This window comes from Acomys russatus, chromosome 14, assembly GCF_903995435.1.
Source record: "Acomys russatus chromosome 14, mAcoRus1.1, whole genome shotgun sequence".
Lineage (NCBI taxonomy): Eukaryota > Metazoa > Chordata > Mammalia > Rodentia > Muridae > Acomys > Acomys russatus.
Genome location: NC_067150.1, coordinates 53135021 through 53151066, shown reverse-complemented (window position 1 = coordinate 53151066; position 16046 = coordinate 53135021). Strand labels below are relative to the sequence as shown.

The 16046-nt window shown below is 45.5% G+C and overlaps 2 protein-coding genes across 2 annotated transcripts in view; both read left to right on the top strand.

Moving 5' to 3' along the window:
* The window catches only part of Kif23 (kinesin family member 23), a 31157-nt gene extending 24244 nt beyond the window's left edge, over positions 1–6913 (top strand). The window contains exons 18-23 of the mRNA XM_051156619.1: positions 107–418; positions 2840–3067; positions 4307–4389; positions 4576–4657; positions 5286–5356; positions 6502–6913. Of these exons, the coding sequence (XP_051012576.1) occupies positions 107–418; positions 2840–3067; positions 4307–4389; positions 4576–4657; positions 5286–5356; positions 6502–6517 (792 nt within the window). The 3' untranslated portion in view covers positions 6518–6913. The remainder of the gene's footprint in view (positions 1–106; positions 419–2839; positions 3068–4306; positions 4390–4575; positions 4658–5285; positions 5357–6501) is intronic.
* Positions 6914–10154: 3241 nt separating this feature from the next.
* Positions 10155–11798, top strand: Rplp1 (ribosomal protein lateral stalk subunit P1). Its single transcript, XM_051155856.1, has 3 exons — positions 10155–10365; positions 10759–10833; positions 11508–11798. Exons 1-3 carry the CDS (start codon positions 10294–10296, stop codon positions 11703–11705), a joined length of 345 nt encoding a protein of 114 aa, XP_051011813.1. The 5' UTR covers positions 10155–10293; the 3' UTR covers positions 11706–11798.
* The last annotated feature ends 4248 nt before the right edge of the window (positions 11799–16046 follow it).

Here is a 16046-nt window from a genome sequence, read left to right as displayed (position 1 = left end):
CAGTTTCTTACAATGTTTAATCATCATGTAGTAAAATTGTAGAAAAATAGTATTGTTTCTCTCAGTTTTTCAGTCTTATTCATTAATGTTTCTCCAATTTTTCTAGCTTCCTAGTAACAATATTGCTCAGATTTCCAGCGGCCAGCAACTCATGAGCCAGCCACAGCTACACAGGCGCTCTAACTCTTGCAGCAGCATTTCTGTAGCTTCCTGTATTTCGGAATGGGAGCAGAAACTATCTCCGTTCAGCACACCTGTCAATGCCACCTCTCTTGCAAGGCATAGGCAGCAGGAGCCAGGACAAAGTAAAGCGTGTATCGTGTCAGACAGAAGGCGAGGGCTGTGCTGGACTGAAGGCAGGGAGATGGTCCCCACGTTCAGCAGTGAGATAGGCGTAGAAGAGGAGCGTTGCCGCAGGGTCAGTGCCCGCTCTCTTTAAAGCATTGTAGTGATAGACTTTGTCGTCTTTGCTCTTTGTTACTTGCTTCCAAAAGTTCAATGGAAAGACGGTGGGCTTCAAAGTGAAGAAGCTCTGACTGTTCTGACTGAGCCACCCTGAACTGGAGGCTAGGCTCTTCATGGGAGAAAGCTCGAGGCATGTGCCTGTGAGCTCTGAATGCTAGCAGCATGGCGCCCCCTAGAGTACACCGGTCGCATGACCAAGGGGCTTTGCATGGCGGCTAGGAACATGAGCGTCTTCATCCCTCTCCTATTTTCTATTCCTCTTCCTTCCTTCCTTCCTTCCTTCCTTCCCCTCCATCTTCTCTCTCTCTTTTTTCCTTGGTGTTTCTGAAACGTAATTACTTTTCATTTCATTAATGGATTAGACTCCCCTGCCTCCACCATTGGCAGGTTCACTGTTGTTTTATGCAAGTCTTTCCTCTTCTATTGCACTCCAAAGTTAAAGTCATCAATACCATGATACTTCTGTATAGCCACAGTCTACTACACTGAAGGAAGTCAGCATTTTCTGAGATGGCCTCTCACTGTCCTACCTGTCCCAGTGAGAGCCTTTCCTTTTGACCCTTGCTACTAGCCAGATGCATGCGCTACATGTGACAACCACAAATCTTTAATATAAAATTTGCTTCCGCCTTGCTGATTTTTGTGACCTGACCTGTTTGAAACTACTGTCAGCCTTTACATCCTGACAATTTTAATCTTGAGACACACAAGGGCTCTGCCCTATTCAAGGGTGCTTAAATAAACCCAGTTTATATTTCTTCAATATTAAGATAAAGTCTCCTTTAAATTTGAATGAATTGTCACACTAATACTGTTCTAAGTAAAAAGCAGTAAATACTTGCTTAAGATCTTAGCTGATTTAGCATGTCGATGAATGCCCTGCAGTCTGATTAGAGGCAACAGATAATTCTAAAGGTCTTATTTAGCAGATACTACTTTGAGCCTTTTAGGGAGCAAATCATGGTGAGTGGTCTCTGTGATCAGCTCTAGTAAATCCTCTTCTGTGACGGTCAGACTCCACATTGCTGGGTGGTGTGTTTAGAAGCGCTGGGCAGTCTGTTTAGACCTGGCCAGCAGTAAGCAAATGCCCAGTTTGGGCTGTGAGACAGTTGAGAGGATGTACTAGAGACATAGACTTCAACTTCTTTCCTGAAATCCGATCTCTTTAGAAGTGCAGCAGAAAAGTTCCCATAAGGTTAGTATCTCTGTGTCCATGGCCACTGGTCAGAAGTTACCAGGCAGGAGAGAATTTCAAAAATACTTCCGTCGTGACTGCTAGTACATCTCTGCAGTCTGCCCCCCTTTCAAAGTTCGGTTTTGAGTGTATTGTGCTGTAAATGAGTTCAGGGAAGCTCTTCTGCCAAGTTAGGATCTCTAGATTCCAAGAGGTAGGTTTTCTACCTGCACAGAAGCTTAGTGGCACATTGTGACTGTTGTAGGATTGTCATTAGAGCTGTCCCTGAGCTGGTTTCCTGTAGCTCGGCAGCTGACTCAGCATCCTCATTTGCATAGGCTGGAAGGACTCTGCCTGCAGACTCTCATTCCCTTTCAGTTTCATAAACAGGAGATGCTCACAGTCGCTTCTGCTACTGTATCATGTACATGAAATACGTTTGCTGAAATTGAATGTGCTGTTTAACTTGGCACACATGGCATTTGACTGGAAAACAAACAGTTTTTATTGTATGATTCAGGCTGATTTTATGCTATAGTCTTTGATTCTTGGAGCTTTTAAGAAACATTTGGAGAAAAAATTGTTGGTATATTTGAAGCTTTTGTGCAATTGTGCTTTGAGATATAACATTCTTACTGTAAGTGCTGAGAAGTTCTTAACGTTATTTAGGCATGACGCCGTGAGGTTCCCATGCTCTGTGCTCTTCAGGGTTTTCCTATGCCAGAGCTTCACCAGCTTGTACTGCTTTGGTCTGGCTGTATACAAGGAGCTTTTCCATTTTAGATGCCTCAGATATAGTTAAGTGTTGTATTGATCCTGCTGATACTTTTAACAGAGCTGCTGATCTATGTATTACTTCACAAAGCAGGCATAGTAGGTTTTTTTTCTTAAATTAAGAATGCGAAATGGATTGTTTGTCCTGAACTCTAGCCATAAACAGGAAGATCTAGAGTCACCACACTTGTATCTTTTGCCCTGTGTTGAAACGGAAGCTCCCACACAGACTATCTCCCCCACGCACTGTTGTCCACGCATGCCTGTTGGTCATGTTTGGCTAAGAAGAGAATGTTAATGGCTGTTTAGCCGGGACAGCTTTGATTTCTGTTGTGAACTTGCATTGCAAACTGCTGCACTTCTAACCGTACCTCAAAGTAATCCTGGGTTGTGCTTGTCTCTCAATTCCTCTTTCAACCTGATCAGAACACACCAATTCCTGTGCGACACAGAAGGTCCCGCTCTGCAGGGAGCAGATGGGTAGATCATAAGCCTGCCTCTAATGTGCAAACTGAGACAGTCATGCAGCCACATGTCCCTCACGCCATCACAGTGTCTGTTGCAAATGAAAAGGCACTGGCTAAGTGTGAGAAGTACATGCTGACCCACCAGGAACTAGCCTCCGATGGGGAGATTCAGACTAAAGTCATTAAGGTAAAGACAAGTCTTCACGAAAGAACACCAGTGAGAAACACTTGCCCTTCTATCTATCCCTTGAGGAGATCTAGAACTTAGTAAATGGGTGTTGGGTGGAACTTTTGTTTTAGCAGAAAATTAAAGTAATTGCTTCGGTTGTGAATCTGCTGAGACCAGATCTGCTTTAATGGGCTTAGAGTCTTGGGTTTCTTTTTTCTTTTAAACTTACTTATTATTTTGTATGATTTACCTGCACACACACACACGCGCGCGCGTGCACTACATATGTGAGTTGCAGACAGTTGGAAGCTGAATGTGGATTCCGGGACTCAGACAAGGGTCCTCTGGAAGAATAGTTAGCACTTGGAACCACTAAGCTATCTTTCCAGCCTCCAAGTCTTGGTCTCTTAGTGCTCCAGATCCCTAGTGTACTTCAGTTACTACAGTAGTAAAATTTTAGGTAAAATGTGCATTTCGAAGGTAAACCTAGAACTATATTGATAATCTGCTTGAACCCTAGCACTTGGGAGGCTGAGTCAGGCAGGTCACAAATTTGAGGCCATACTGGAGTACATAGTAGTCTTCCAAAACCAGACAGCAACAAACAGCAAACCTGAACAACCATCACCTACTTTGCTGTCATTTCAAGATAAAATGTGTGCATTAAAATTTTTCCTGTGGTCAAGCATGGTGGCACATGCAAGAAGGTCTCAGTCTCAAATAAACAAATGAACAAAATTTGACTGAGGATTTTACTCAGTACTGAGCTACTAAAAAAAATCTTTCTTGGAAAGAAGAGACTTTCCTGCCTGTAGAAGACGTCTCTTTTGATCATAAAGCTAGTGGAAAAAGTCAGGAATGTAAAATAAAAGGACACTGATGGGGTGATGAGTAATTTTGAGTCATAAGGACAGTTACAATTAAATGAGACAACTGCCAACAGAAAGTACAATGGCACCATAAAAGTGGAGCTGCCTCTGCTGGGTTAATTGACCCTTATTGTAATTTAGCTTTTAAATTTATAGGTGGCAATAAAATATTTTCCCTGCAGCCAGGAATGTTACTGGTTGTCTGTGCTGGACATCTCCTGTTAGTGAGAAATGGACTGAAGTTTCTAAGTGTTTGATCAGTAGACTCAGCAGCTCAAGGGTCTTCTGGGTTTGTGGGTGAGAGTTTTGGATCAGTTTCAGATAGGTTTGTCTTATCATTTGGATGTATCAAGTCTAACAGTGACTTTTTTTTTTCTCTTGGATTCAGGGCGATGTTTATAAGACAAGAGGTGGTGGACAATCTGTACAATTTACCGATATTGAGACTTTAAAACAAGAATCACCAACTGGGTAAGTGTTGGTCACAGATCTCTCTCTAAAGGGACAGTTTCTTAGCCTCTTATTCTTAGGAACTGAATATCCTGTGAGGTTTATCATTAATTCTCTGTAAGGGTATAGATGGTTTCCCCCACGTCTAATGTTTTCATTCTTCTTAGATGCAAAAATGATTGTTGCATCATGTTTCCCCTTTTTCAGTAGTCGAAAACGAAGATCGTCCACAGTAGCACCTGCCCAACCAGATGGTACAGAGTCTGAATGGACCGATGTAGAAACAAGGGTAGGGGTAAAATTAAATACTTGCTTGCTAAAACTAGCTGCATAGTACTGTAGCACTTGATGCTCTCTGAAGATGCTGAGGCAGGACCACATACTGCCCATGCAGCCTGGAGGCCTGTAACTAACATTCTGGTGGGGCATTTGCATTTCTTTAGGTCTGGTCTTTACTAGAGGTCCTCTGTGTGTGTGTGTACATGTGTGCGTGTGTGCAGGGGGAGTGGGGCAGGGTTCAAGAGTGGGGTGAGTATCGCTCCAGACTAACAAGAGTCATAGCAAACAGACTAACCCTCAGCAGCGCCCAGTGCTCCCTGTGACTACTGCTTCTGAGGAAAGGCTCCTAAGGGAAGCCCAATTGGGCAAGGCCTTGGCCACCCGCTTCCTCAGGACTCCCCTTTCTTCTTCTTTATCTAATGTGAAAAGATACCTGGATCATCAATCTCCTAGTCTCTTCTCTTCTTGCTCTTGCCGCTTACGCAGAAATCTGTTAAGTGTGTGACTAGTGGTTTAACCTAGGTGTCTTCGCTGACCTAGAGCAGTGCTGGAATCACGGCAGTAGAGCCCATCTACACGGAAGTCTGCTTCTGGATTGTTGGGAGCTGACCTTTTCCTCTCCTGTCACTTTCCTCTAGTGTTCCGTTGCTGTTGAGATGAGAGCGGGATCTCAGCTGGGACCCGGATATGAGCACCATGCACAGCCCAAGTGAGCACCATGGCCAGCCCTGCTGTGTCCTCCCTCTCCCAGGCTTTCCATCACCACTGCTGCCCCAGTGCTTCCCTCACTCTCCAGGCTTTTACCTGTAGTCAGCCTCTGCAGTGCAGCACTCTCCAGTGTGCTGTGACAGCTGCTGTAGGAGCTCTCAGCAGACTAGTGCTTCTTGTTCATACTGAGCCATTTCTAAACTTTTTTACGGCTGAGTTGACAGCACCTGGAAAGAGGTCAAGAGGGGTGTGTCTTTCTCTTAAATATGACAAGATACATAAAATATGTTGAATACAAGCTGGTTTTTTGTTTTGGTTTGGTTTTTTGAGACAGGGTTTCTCTGTGTAGCCTTGGCTGTCCTGGACTCACTTTGTAGACAAGGCTGGCCTCGAACTCACAGCGATCCGCCTGCCTGTGCCTCCTGAGTGCTGGGATTAAAGGCGTGGCAGCGCCTGGCTCACAAGCTGGTTTTGGATTCAGACAAGGCTTTGCTTTTAGGCTAAGGCCTCTGATTTCTTCAGACTTCTGCAAGATGCCTCAGACACAGGTTGACAGCATTTTGTGTGTCACTCTTACCTAATGGATTTCATGGCTTTTGATATAAGGGTGTACATGTTCTTTCTTTTTCTTTTTTTCTTTGGTTTTTCAAGACAGAGTTTCTCTGTTTAACAGCCCTGGCTTTGTATACAGGCTAGCCTCGAACTCACAGATTCACCTGCCTCTGCCTCTCAAGTGCTGAGATTAAAAGTGTGTGCCACCATACCCAGCCAGGGGTATGTTCTGTAGATAGGTAATGCTGAATGTCAGAATTCATGTTGAAAGAAGCACCTCATTTGCTCTTCTCATAAACCCACATGAGGGAGCCAGCCTATTCTTTTTTTATATTTCATAAAACCAATGTTTTCACATCTCTTTCTCTACATCTTTAACTTTGGGTTAGTTCTTTGGCAGTTTAGAAGATGGCTGCAATAAGCTCGGAACAGGGGGAGCTATCTCCTGTTATGTTCTGTAAGTTACTAGGGTGCTCCAAGGAATTAAAATTTTCTTCTGATAAAAGGAATTATCACGGTGTTTCTAAAGGGTCACTTGACTATGTTGCTAAGTGCAGAATTCAATATAAAATGCTGTTTTTTTATGTGTTTTAGGCGCAAGAAGCCTTGAACTGACAGCCCTGGTAGCAGAAGAATGTTTGTGCTTGTGTTGGTGATTTCTCCAAAGCTGTCCCAGACGCAGTGTTGAGTCATCCTGCAGAAGAATGTATCTAATCACATTGTATTTTTTATTGTGACTTTTCCTCCAACTGTTCTGAATATTTTCTAAGATTTTATAAAAAAACAAAACAAAACCAAATGCTGCTATTGATTAGTTGCAAAAAAAAAAAAAATGCACTTTAGACATATTTAACAATTAAGACTTTCAAAATAAAGATGGTGAGTGGCCAATGGTGAAACCATTTTTAGGAAGGTATTTAGAATTCTGTATGTATATATTCACTTTCTGATCTTTATATATGCCCTAAGAATTGAAATAAAAAGCACTAAGAAGCGCAGAGTTGTGTGGTGGTCGTTCACTCAGCATGTTCCCAAGCGTCTGTAGTGATCTTTTTATCTGGTACTCAGCACTAGCAAACTACAAGAGAGGCCTGGAGAATAGAGAGAGACTTGGCTGTGAATGATGGTACCTTTATAGGCTTGAAACAGGCTAAGATACTGACTGCTCTTGGACTCCAAAGTCGGCTTCCAAGAACCAAGCCTGACGTATAGGTTAGCTTTGCTGGACACTTCTTAGCTCCTAATGGCTAATTTTGGTTGGAAACATTCTGGGTAGGAAAATGCTCAAAGTCAAAGCCTCAGGCGGAGCTCTGTTTAGCAGGATTCCTTTTCTCAGTGTGACCTGAGATGGCGTGTTGATTGGCACACCTCTAGGTGACTGCAGGATGATGTTCTTCCGGTCTCCCCCAAGAGTGCAGTTGTCCTTGTACTGCAGAGAATGGCCTTGGACGTTGCCCCCTGTGCGCACACTCCAGAGTGTTGAGGGTAGAAACTATGGCTAGAAGTGCCGGTTGTAGACTGTGTGCACACCCAGCGTTTACTAATTTGTTAAACTTGTTCTGTTTCCAGTTTACTACTCTCGCTAGCAACTCTGCAGTCCCCATCCTCTTCTCTTGGTGTCAGAGTTACACTGTGTGAACTGATATATATGAAATAGGACCTTATTGATTTAGTATTTCCAGATTGTAAGCAGTGAGTTTGGTTTCTCCAGAATACAAGAGTCTTTGCAGTACAACTACTTAGTAAGTCAAGTTTTTGGGTGTGTAGGACTTTACATAGTCTTTGTAACGTGAAACTTTGGACCTCCTTGCCCACGACTGTTCTGTTTTATGGCACCTACATCTGTGATGCTGGGGATTGACCCCCAACCCTTCAGTGTGCAGGGAGTACATTTTATCACCAGAGCCACGCCCATCCTTTGGTAGAGCTTTGCTTTTCACTCCACTGTCCTTGGATCTCTATGTTCTGCTGGCATCATCAAGCTCTGGGTAGCATCGGAGTGTGCCCACTGGCTCCCTCTCCTAGTGCGTGCATCTGCTTGCATTGCCAGTAGCACCTAAATAAAAACCATCTAGTCCCAGCACTCAGCAGGCTGAGACATTCAAGGCCAGCCTGGACCACCCAGCATCTTACAGACCAGCTTGGCTTGTAGAGTAAGATCATGTCTTGAAGTCAATGGGGCCTGAGATGTAGCTGAGTGGGTAAAGTACTTGCATAGGGCACACCAGGCCCTGGGTTTGGTGCCTAGCACTGCATGAACTGAGTGTAGCAGCACACACTTAAAATCAATCTCAGAAGGGCTGGAGAGATGGCTCAGAGGTTAAGGACACTGACTGTGGCTCCAGAGGTCCTGAGTTCAATTCGCGGCAACCACATGGTTCTCAGAGCCATCTATATTGTGCTCTGATGCCCTCTTCTGGCCTATAGATGTACGTGCAGGCAGAGCACGGTATACATAATAATAAATCTTAAAAAATTAGTCTCGTGTGGGTGCAGGAAGAGTCTACTAGTCCCAGGCTATCTAATTTATCCTTTAAGATCTGAAACCACATCAAATTCTATTGAGATGAATAGAATTTTGATTGTTTGTTTGTTTGTTTATTATGTACACAATGCTCTGCCTGCATGTACACCTGCAGGCCAGAGGAGGGCACCAGATCACAGTATAGATGGTTGTGAGCCACCATGTGGTTGCTGGGAAAATGAACTCACGACCTCTGGAAGAGCAGTCAGTGCTCTTAACCGCTGAGCCATCTCTCCAGCCCTAGAATTTTGATTGGAACTATAATTTGGAGAGGAAGTATCCATTTTAGGGTCTTCTTACCTGTGAAAACTATATTGCTCTCCTTAGGTTCCTCTTGATGACCTTTATAGCTTGTTTGTGGTGCTCTTCTACCAGGGGCGGGGCTTCCCCTCTCCCAGAGACCCTTCACTTTATAGCCCAGACATTTTGGGTTCCTTGCCCCTTTCCCCCTCCCCTCTATCTCCTCTTCCTTTTCCCCACCATCCATCCCTTCTCCAGTGAACCCGCGTTTATAAGATATAGCGTCGTCGCCATTAGCCTATTCCGTTTTAATCACTCAGATTGGAATTTTATGAGCCTAAAGCAACCACTTAACCTAGTAAGCTTGACACTCTGGTTTCAAGTTCCCAGCACTGGGACCCAAGGCTGTTTAAGAGCCCTACAACTGAGCTGCACCCCAGCCTGAGGGGTGTTTTTATAAGTGAATTTGTATTAGCACTGTCCTGGGGTCTCTATTGCTACGATAAAGCGCCGTGCACTGAGACAGAAGCAAAGGAAGGCATTCGTGTTTCTTCCCAGTTTTCCTTTCTCTGTGTAACAGCCCTGTCTACCCTGTTGTCGCTTTGCAGACCAGGCTGGCCTCGAACTCACAGCGATCCGCCTGCCTCTGCCTCTCAAGTGCTGGGATTAAAGGCGTGTACCACCATGCCCGGCTTTGTTCCCCATTTTCAAAGAATGCTCAAAAGTTTTTTTCTGTAGATACTAGCCTTAGATGTCTGCGTAATACACCTATCTGGTTATAAGTTGCTTCCATAGTTTTCCAGCAGTCTGTGTTAGCTGCTGAATTTGATCACGCGGTCTGTTTTCTTCCCATCATACTTCGCGTGACACTTCTTTAAAAAAGTGTTTAGGTGTGTATGTGAGTGTGCCTGCTGATGTCTGCCAGAAAATCAGAGCCCTTAAAATTGCAATTTGAGGCAGTTTTGGGGGTGCCGGAACGGAAGTCGGAAGAGCATTAAGATGGCTTAATTTCCAAGCCATTTCTAGCACCCTCTGTGCTTTCTTAATTTAATGAATAACTTTAGAGTTTTCTTGGAATGAACTATTCTTTATTCTGTTTAATCTCTACACGTAACTCCGGACCCCTCGTGGTGTTTACCTACGTCATCAGAGAAAGACCGGGCTACGCGCGCGCGCGCGCGATGAGGTAAGGGTGAGTCTACCACGTGACCGACGGTGCTAGCGCCTTTTTTTCAGTGTGTCTAAGCCGCGGGAACGCGCCTGCCAGTTCAAGGAGGAAACAGCGCGTTCCCCGCCCCTAGACAACTCCCTTCAGTTTGCTAAACCAAATCTTAGCACTTCCAATGTTCGCAAGCCCTCAAAGGGCGGCAGCACCGGAAGACGAACGCGCAAGTCCGGAACTGCGTTTCTTAGATACCGCCTCTCGTTTTTGGCTCTGCCCCTTCCGCCCGTAGCCGGGCATCGATTGGTCGGCGCGACTCCATAAAAGGCTGCGCGCAGGCGCCCGTGGTCTTTTCCTCAGCTGCCGCCAAGGTGCTCGGTTCTTCCGAGGAAGCTAAGGCCGCGTTGGGGTGAGGCCCTCACTTCATCCGGCGACTAGCACCGTGCCGGCAGTTCACAACATGGCCTCCGTCTCCGAGCTCGCCTGCATCTACTCCGCCCTCATTCTTCACGACGACGAGGTGACCGTCACGGTGAGTTGAGCGGCGGGTGTAGTCACAGGGCGGCCACGTGTGCCTGCGGCGGGGACCGGGCGCTCGGCCGGCTGACTCGGTCGAGTTCCCGGACATTCGATGCCTTGGGGGCCACTCGCGCGCATGCGCCCTGTCCTACCTGCGCGGTCCAAGTTGGGGACGGACACGAACCGCGGTCACTAGCACGCTTGTGGTTGTCAGGCCACTGGATTCGAACTCATGTCAGGCTCCCGGGACAATCCCAGCAGCCGCTGAGCCATCGAGCCTGGCCGACGCCTTTATAAGGCTGCCTGTAGCCCATATTTACTACATGTCTTTATATAAGTGACTTGGTGGCTCGGTATTAACTGCCTTCTGAGCGCTCTGACTGATGGATCGACGTTTGTGTTTCAGGAGGATAAGATCAATGCCCTCATTAAAGCAGCCGGTGTCAACGTTGAACCTTTCTGGCCTGGCCTGTTCGCAAAGGTAAGTTTTGGGTTAGCTCTGTTAATGTGCGATTTCCACCGTCCCTCTTAAGTTTTGTGCCCGAGTTTGTTTGTACTTACTAGTGTACCTTTTTCTGTCACACCTTGGTTCTAACAGACTGGGACGCCTAGTACACGTTTTGACGAAATTGAGTTGAGTGGCTCTTAAGTTTGGGCCCCTCAAACAGGCAAGATTTCTTTAAGATGGAAAGTTGCTTATATTTTGGGCAGCTAACTGGTGGGGCTGGCGTCAAGGGGTTTAGGAATTTTGAGAGTATGTCCATTACTTTGTTTTATTGGGCTATTTTATTTATTTATTATTATTATTATTATTGTTTGTTTTTCGAGACGGTTTCTCTGTGTAGCCTTGGCTGTCCTGGATTCACTTTGTAGACCAGGCTGGCCTCGAACTCACAGCAATCCACCTGCCTCTGCCTCCCAAGTGCTGGGATTAAAGGTGTGCGCCACTACTGCCCAGCTTATTGGGCTATTTTAAAACAATTTTCCTATTTATGGCAGGAAATCCAATCTGTGCCAAATACAGGACCAGTTTCCACATGGAATATTGTCTTTGATGGGTATTGACTGTAGCCCTGTGCACTGGTCTGGAACTGAACGTGCCGTTGGGTCATGAAGGAAGGGCTAAAAGCCTCTACCTGTCTATTCCTCTTGCAGGCCTTAGCCAATGTCAACATTGGGAGCCTCATCTGCAATGTAGGGGCTGGTGGGCCTGCTCCAGCCGCGGGAGCTGCACCAGCAGGAGGTCCTGCGCCAGCCGCCGCTGCTGCCCCAGCTGAGGAGAAGAAAGTGGAAGCAAAGAAGGAAGAATCTGAGGAGTCGGATGACGACATGGGCTTTGGTCTTTTTGACTAAACCTCTTGTTAACCCACTGAATAAAAAGCTGAACCTGTAGGTGGGTTGGTCTCAGTTGTATGCAACAGGCTTCTAGAAGTGCTTAAATTAACTCGAGTTCTCCCAGCCCGCATCTGGAAAGACCTTGCCGGGGAGGTCTGAGTAGAGGTTGCTATGTTTAAGTGAGCATCCTGGGCATTTTAGGATTACTGGTGGTTTTGGGTCTTAGCATCTAGGACAGGAGAGCCTACAACCCACTGTTTGAAAAGCCCTGCCAGCTAGAAGAACACCTAGAAGGTCAGAAAAGTCAGGCACATGATGCATTGCTGCTAACCTCACTTCATTTCCCATCCCACTGGTTATCCTCAGTGTTTGCGTCCCTGGACTTGGTCATCAGGGTTTGCTGACTTCAATCTGTGTTCATAGCAGGAGTGCAGCTATGTTTGGTTCCTTGGGGCTGGGGCAGCAGGCTGGAACCTAACTCAGGTTTGACTGGCCTCTAGGCATGGTGCAGTACTCTTGAGCTTGTTTCTGCTGCTCCTTGGTTTTGTTGTTTTCCGAGACAAGGTTTCTGTAGCCTGGGCTGGCCTCAAACTCAAGCGATCTGTCTGCCTCCGGAGTGCTGGAATTAAAGGTGTGTGCCACCTTGCTGGGTTTTCCCAGTTTTTGAGATGGTGTCTCTTTAACATTCATGGCTGGCCTACCTCTCCCACGTCATGAGGCTAAAGGTATGCACTACATGGCCTTAAAAGTGCTTTTGTACGACAGCTGAAGAATTCAGGCATGCAGCAAGGCAAGGCCTGGTTTTTGTAATTATAACTTGATAATGGAAAGTTCAAGCCTTAGGACTCACCTGACAATTCACAGGTGTGTACCTGGTACCCCATTGCCTTCGTGATGAGGCAAAGTGGGTTCAAGGCCAGCTTGAGCTACAAAGCAGATTAGATAGCAAGCCTTGATTTTTTTTTTTTTTTTTTTCCTGTTAGTCAAAAGCATCTTTGCTCATCTGCATTCAACCCTGGGTAATTCAGCTTAGGGTAACTGGGCTGTTTTAAAACTATATTTATGCTTTTAGTTGTAATGTGCTCAGTGATAGAATGCCTGCCTACTATGTTTGTGACCCTGGGTTTAAAATCTTTAACATAAAAAAAAATAAAATCCTTAGCATGTTCCCCATAGACACCACATGGTAGGACAGGCTGCTCATTCCTTACAGATTTTTAATTTCACTCAAATGCAGTTCTGGGCCCCCAGAGTATTCAGTTTAATGTGCTGCATCTACACTTCTGTAGTTTTGGGCCTTATGTCCAGTTAAGATGTCTTTGGGTTTGTTTTTTTTTTTGAGACAGGATTTCTCTGTAATCTTGGCTGTCCTGTACTGGCTTTGTAGATCAGGCTGGTCTCAAACTTAAACATTCCTGCCTCAGCCTCCTGAATGCTGGTATTAAAGGTGTGCGCCATGACCTGGCTGTCTTTGGTTTTTTGAAAAGGTTTCTTTGTGTAGCCTTGGCTGTTTAGTCTTGCTTTGTAGACTAGCCTGCCTTTGGAATTTAAGGAGTGCACTGGCACTTTGGCTAATGCTTTTTATTGAGCTGTATTTGAGAGTGGAAATAGGATCAGTAATTGAAGGGTGGGTCTAGGTTATTTGAGACTAGGGTTTCTTTATAGCCTTGATTGGCCTGGACTTTGTAGAACAGTCTGGCCTTAAACTCAAAGATACACACACCTGGTTTTCACCTTTTTTTTTTTCCCCCCTTTTTTTTTTTTTTTTAAGTATATGGTGTTTGCATGTATGCCTGCACACCAGAAGAGGGCATTAGATCATATAGATTGTTGTGAGCCACCATGTGGTTGCTGGGGATGTCAGGGCCTTTGGAAGAGCAGGCAGAGCTCTTAACCACTGAGCCATCCATCTCTCCAGCCCTCACCTTGGTTTTTTGAGGCAGGGTCTCACTGTGTGGGGCTCACAGTGTTGGCTCTTACTTCCAACTGGCTGGGATAACGTGTGACCCTGACCCAAAAGAAACAACTTTGAAGGAGGGGTGGGTTTTGGTTTTTTCTCAAATTCCTTCTGCCAGGCAGTGTTGGTATACACCGCTAATCCCAGCACTTGGGAGGCAGAGGCAGGTAGACCTCTTCAGTTTGAGGCTAGCCTGGTCTACAGATTGAATTCCAGGACAGCCACGGCTATACAGAGAAGCACTGTCTCAAAACAAGCAAGCCTTCCTTCCATTCTTTGCCACTCTGCCATAATTTCAGGGAAGCACTGTAACAAAAACAGTGTAGGCTGTTCCCTGGGCTGGAAGTGTGGCTCAGTGCCTCTTGTCTAGTATGAGAAAAAGGCTTGGTGTGAGTCTCAGCACCACTAGCCATTTTACCAGCCAACAAGATGATTCACTTGCGATCATGTGCATATGTGTAAGCATACATGTTTTTGTGCACACGTATCTGGGTGCTCAGGCCAGGGGCATCAGATGCTGTAGAACTGCATTTACGCTTGTGCACCCCCTGATACGGGTCCTGGAGTTGCAAGATTTTACTCTCAGCCACTGAAACACCCCCCCAGCCCCAAGACATCCTAGCTCTCCACATTGCAGTATCTAGGATAGTGCTGTCTAAGCTCTGACCCTGCCCAGGATGCCTTATCAGCTGTTCTGTGATTTCATTTAAATATTTTGCTACCCTTTAAAGATAGTAATTTTAGGCCTTAAAAATTGTATAGACAAGGGTCTCAATTTGGATTTCTGTTGCTGTGATGAAACACCTTGGGTGGACAGAATTTATTTGCCATATTCTGTTCATTATCCGGGCAGGAGCTGGTGCAGAGGTCGGTCGCGGAGGGATGCTGCTTACTGGCTTGGCCTCCTTAGCTTGTTCAGGCTGCATTTTTACAGAATCCAGGACCACCAGACTAGGGACAGCACCACCCACAGTGTGCTGGGCCCTTCCACATCAATCACTAACAGTGAGCCTGCTCTTCAGGGCTGCCTACAGCTGGAGCTTATGGAAGCATTTTCTTAATTGAGCACCCCCCTAACTCCTTTCAAATTGACATAATCTACCTAGTACATTTGGCTAATGTAAAGAACAGTGCAAGTCTCAAAGATCCCCACACCCATGCTCCAGTGTTCTGTACACAGAGAAGCTGCAGAAAGAAGAGACATAACCTCAGAACAAGAAGGCAAGAACTGAGAGTGGCCCTTGACAGCAACACGTATGCTGTAGCACACACATACCTGTATTCATGCCCATGTCATACATAACCACACACACATCCCAGAATTCCTTATCCTCACATTTCTACTTTCCAAGTGCTGGAGTTACTGGTGTCATGTGACACCACTGCAGGCCGCCTCTTAAGATTTTTTGCTTTTAGGTGTGAAAATGGCATGGTTTCATGTGGAAGAGACACTCAGCTTCCAGGTAGTTACAGAGGCAAGAACTCTTGCCTACTATTCAGGCAGTTTTAGCCTGAATAAGAAGTCCTTGTTTGGTTCCATGTGGAGGCTAGGATAGAGATGGGGTTTGGGCCAGCCATGTGCCATAGTCTGGTTTTCATGGTTGCTCTGGCATGCCTGACCCTGCATAGAGCCATGATCCATGGGAGAGAGATCAGGGCTGCTTCCAGAGGGTTCTAGCACTTCAGGACTCAGACTGAAGACCAGGATTCTGGAACATGACCTTTTGGATAACAAAATCATGTTTAAACCCAACATCTCTTTCTGTTAACGATGTCAGGTAGATCTTTTGGGATGCAGGGTTAAATACTTAGATGTCAAACTACCTATGCTGCATCAGATCCAAACGCTGCTAAGGCTGGGTAGGAGTGGTGTAGCTAATGATACCTGCCTCACTGAGCTCTTACAGGATGAATGAGGGGGTTTGGGTAAGGCATTTATACAATTCTTTTGGTTTTTTTTGTTTGTTTGTTTTAAGATTTATTATGTATATAATGCTCTGCCTGTATTTCACATGCAGGCTGGAAGAGGCCATCAGATCACTGATGGTTGTGAGCCACTATGTGGTTGCTGGGTCTTGAACTCTGAAACTCTGGAAGAGCAGTCAGTCCTCTTAACCCCTGAGCCATTTCTCCAGCCCCCACAATTCTTGTTTAAAAAAAAAATTATTAGTGTGCTTGGGCATTGTGTAATCCAGGCCCAACCTCTTGGGAGGATGAAGTAGAAAATTTAAGGCTAGTTTTGTCCATATAGTGAGACTCTGTCTCAAAGTAAATAAAACAAAAGGATGGTGGTGGTGGGAGGATTAGCATTTAATTTCTTAGTGTTCACATAATAAATTAATGCTTAAGAAACTAAAGAAGGATGCAGGGGTGAGTCAGGGGTTAAGAGTTCATACAGCCAC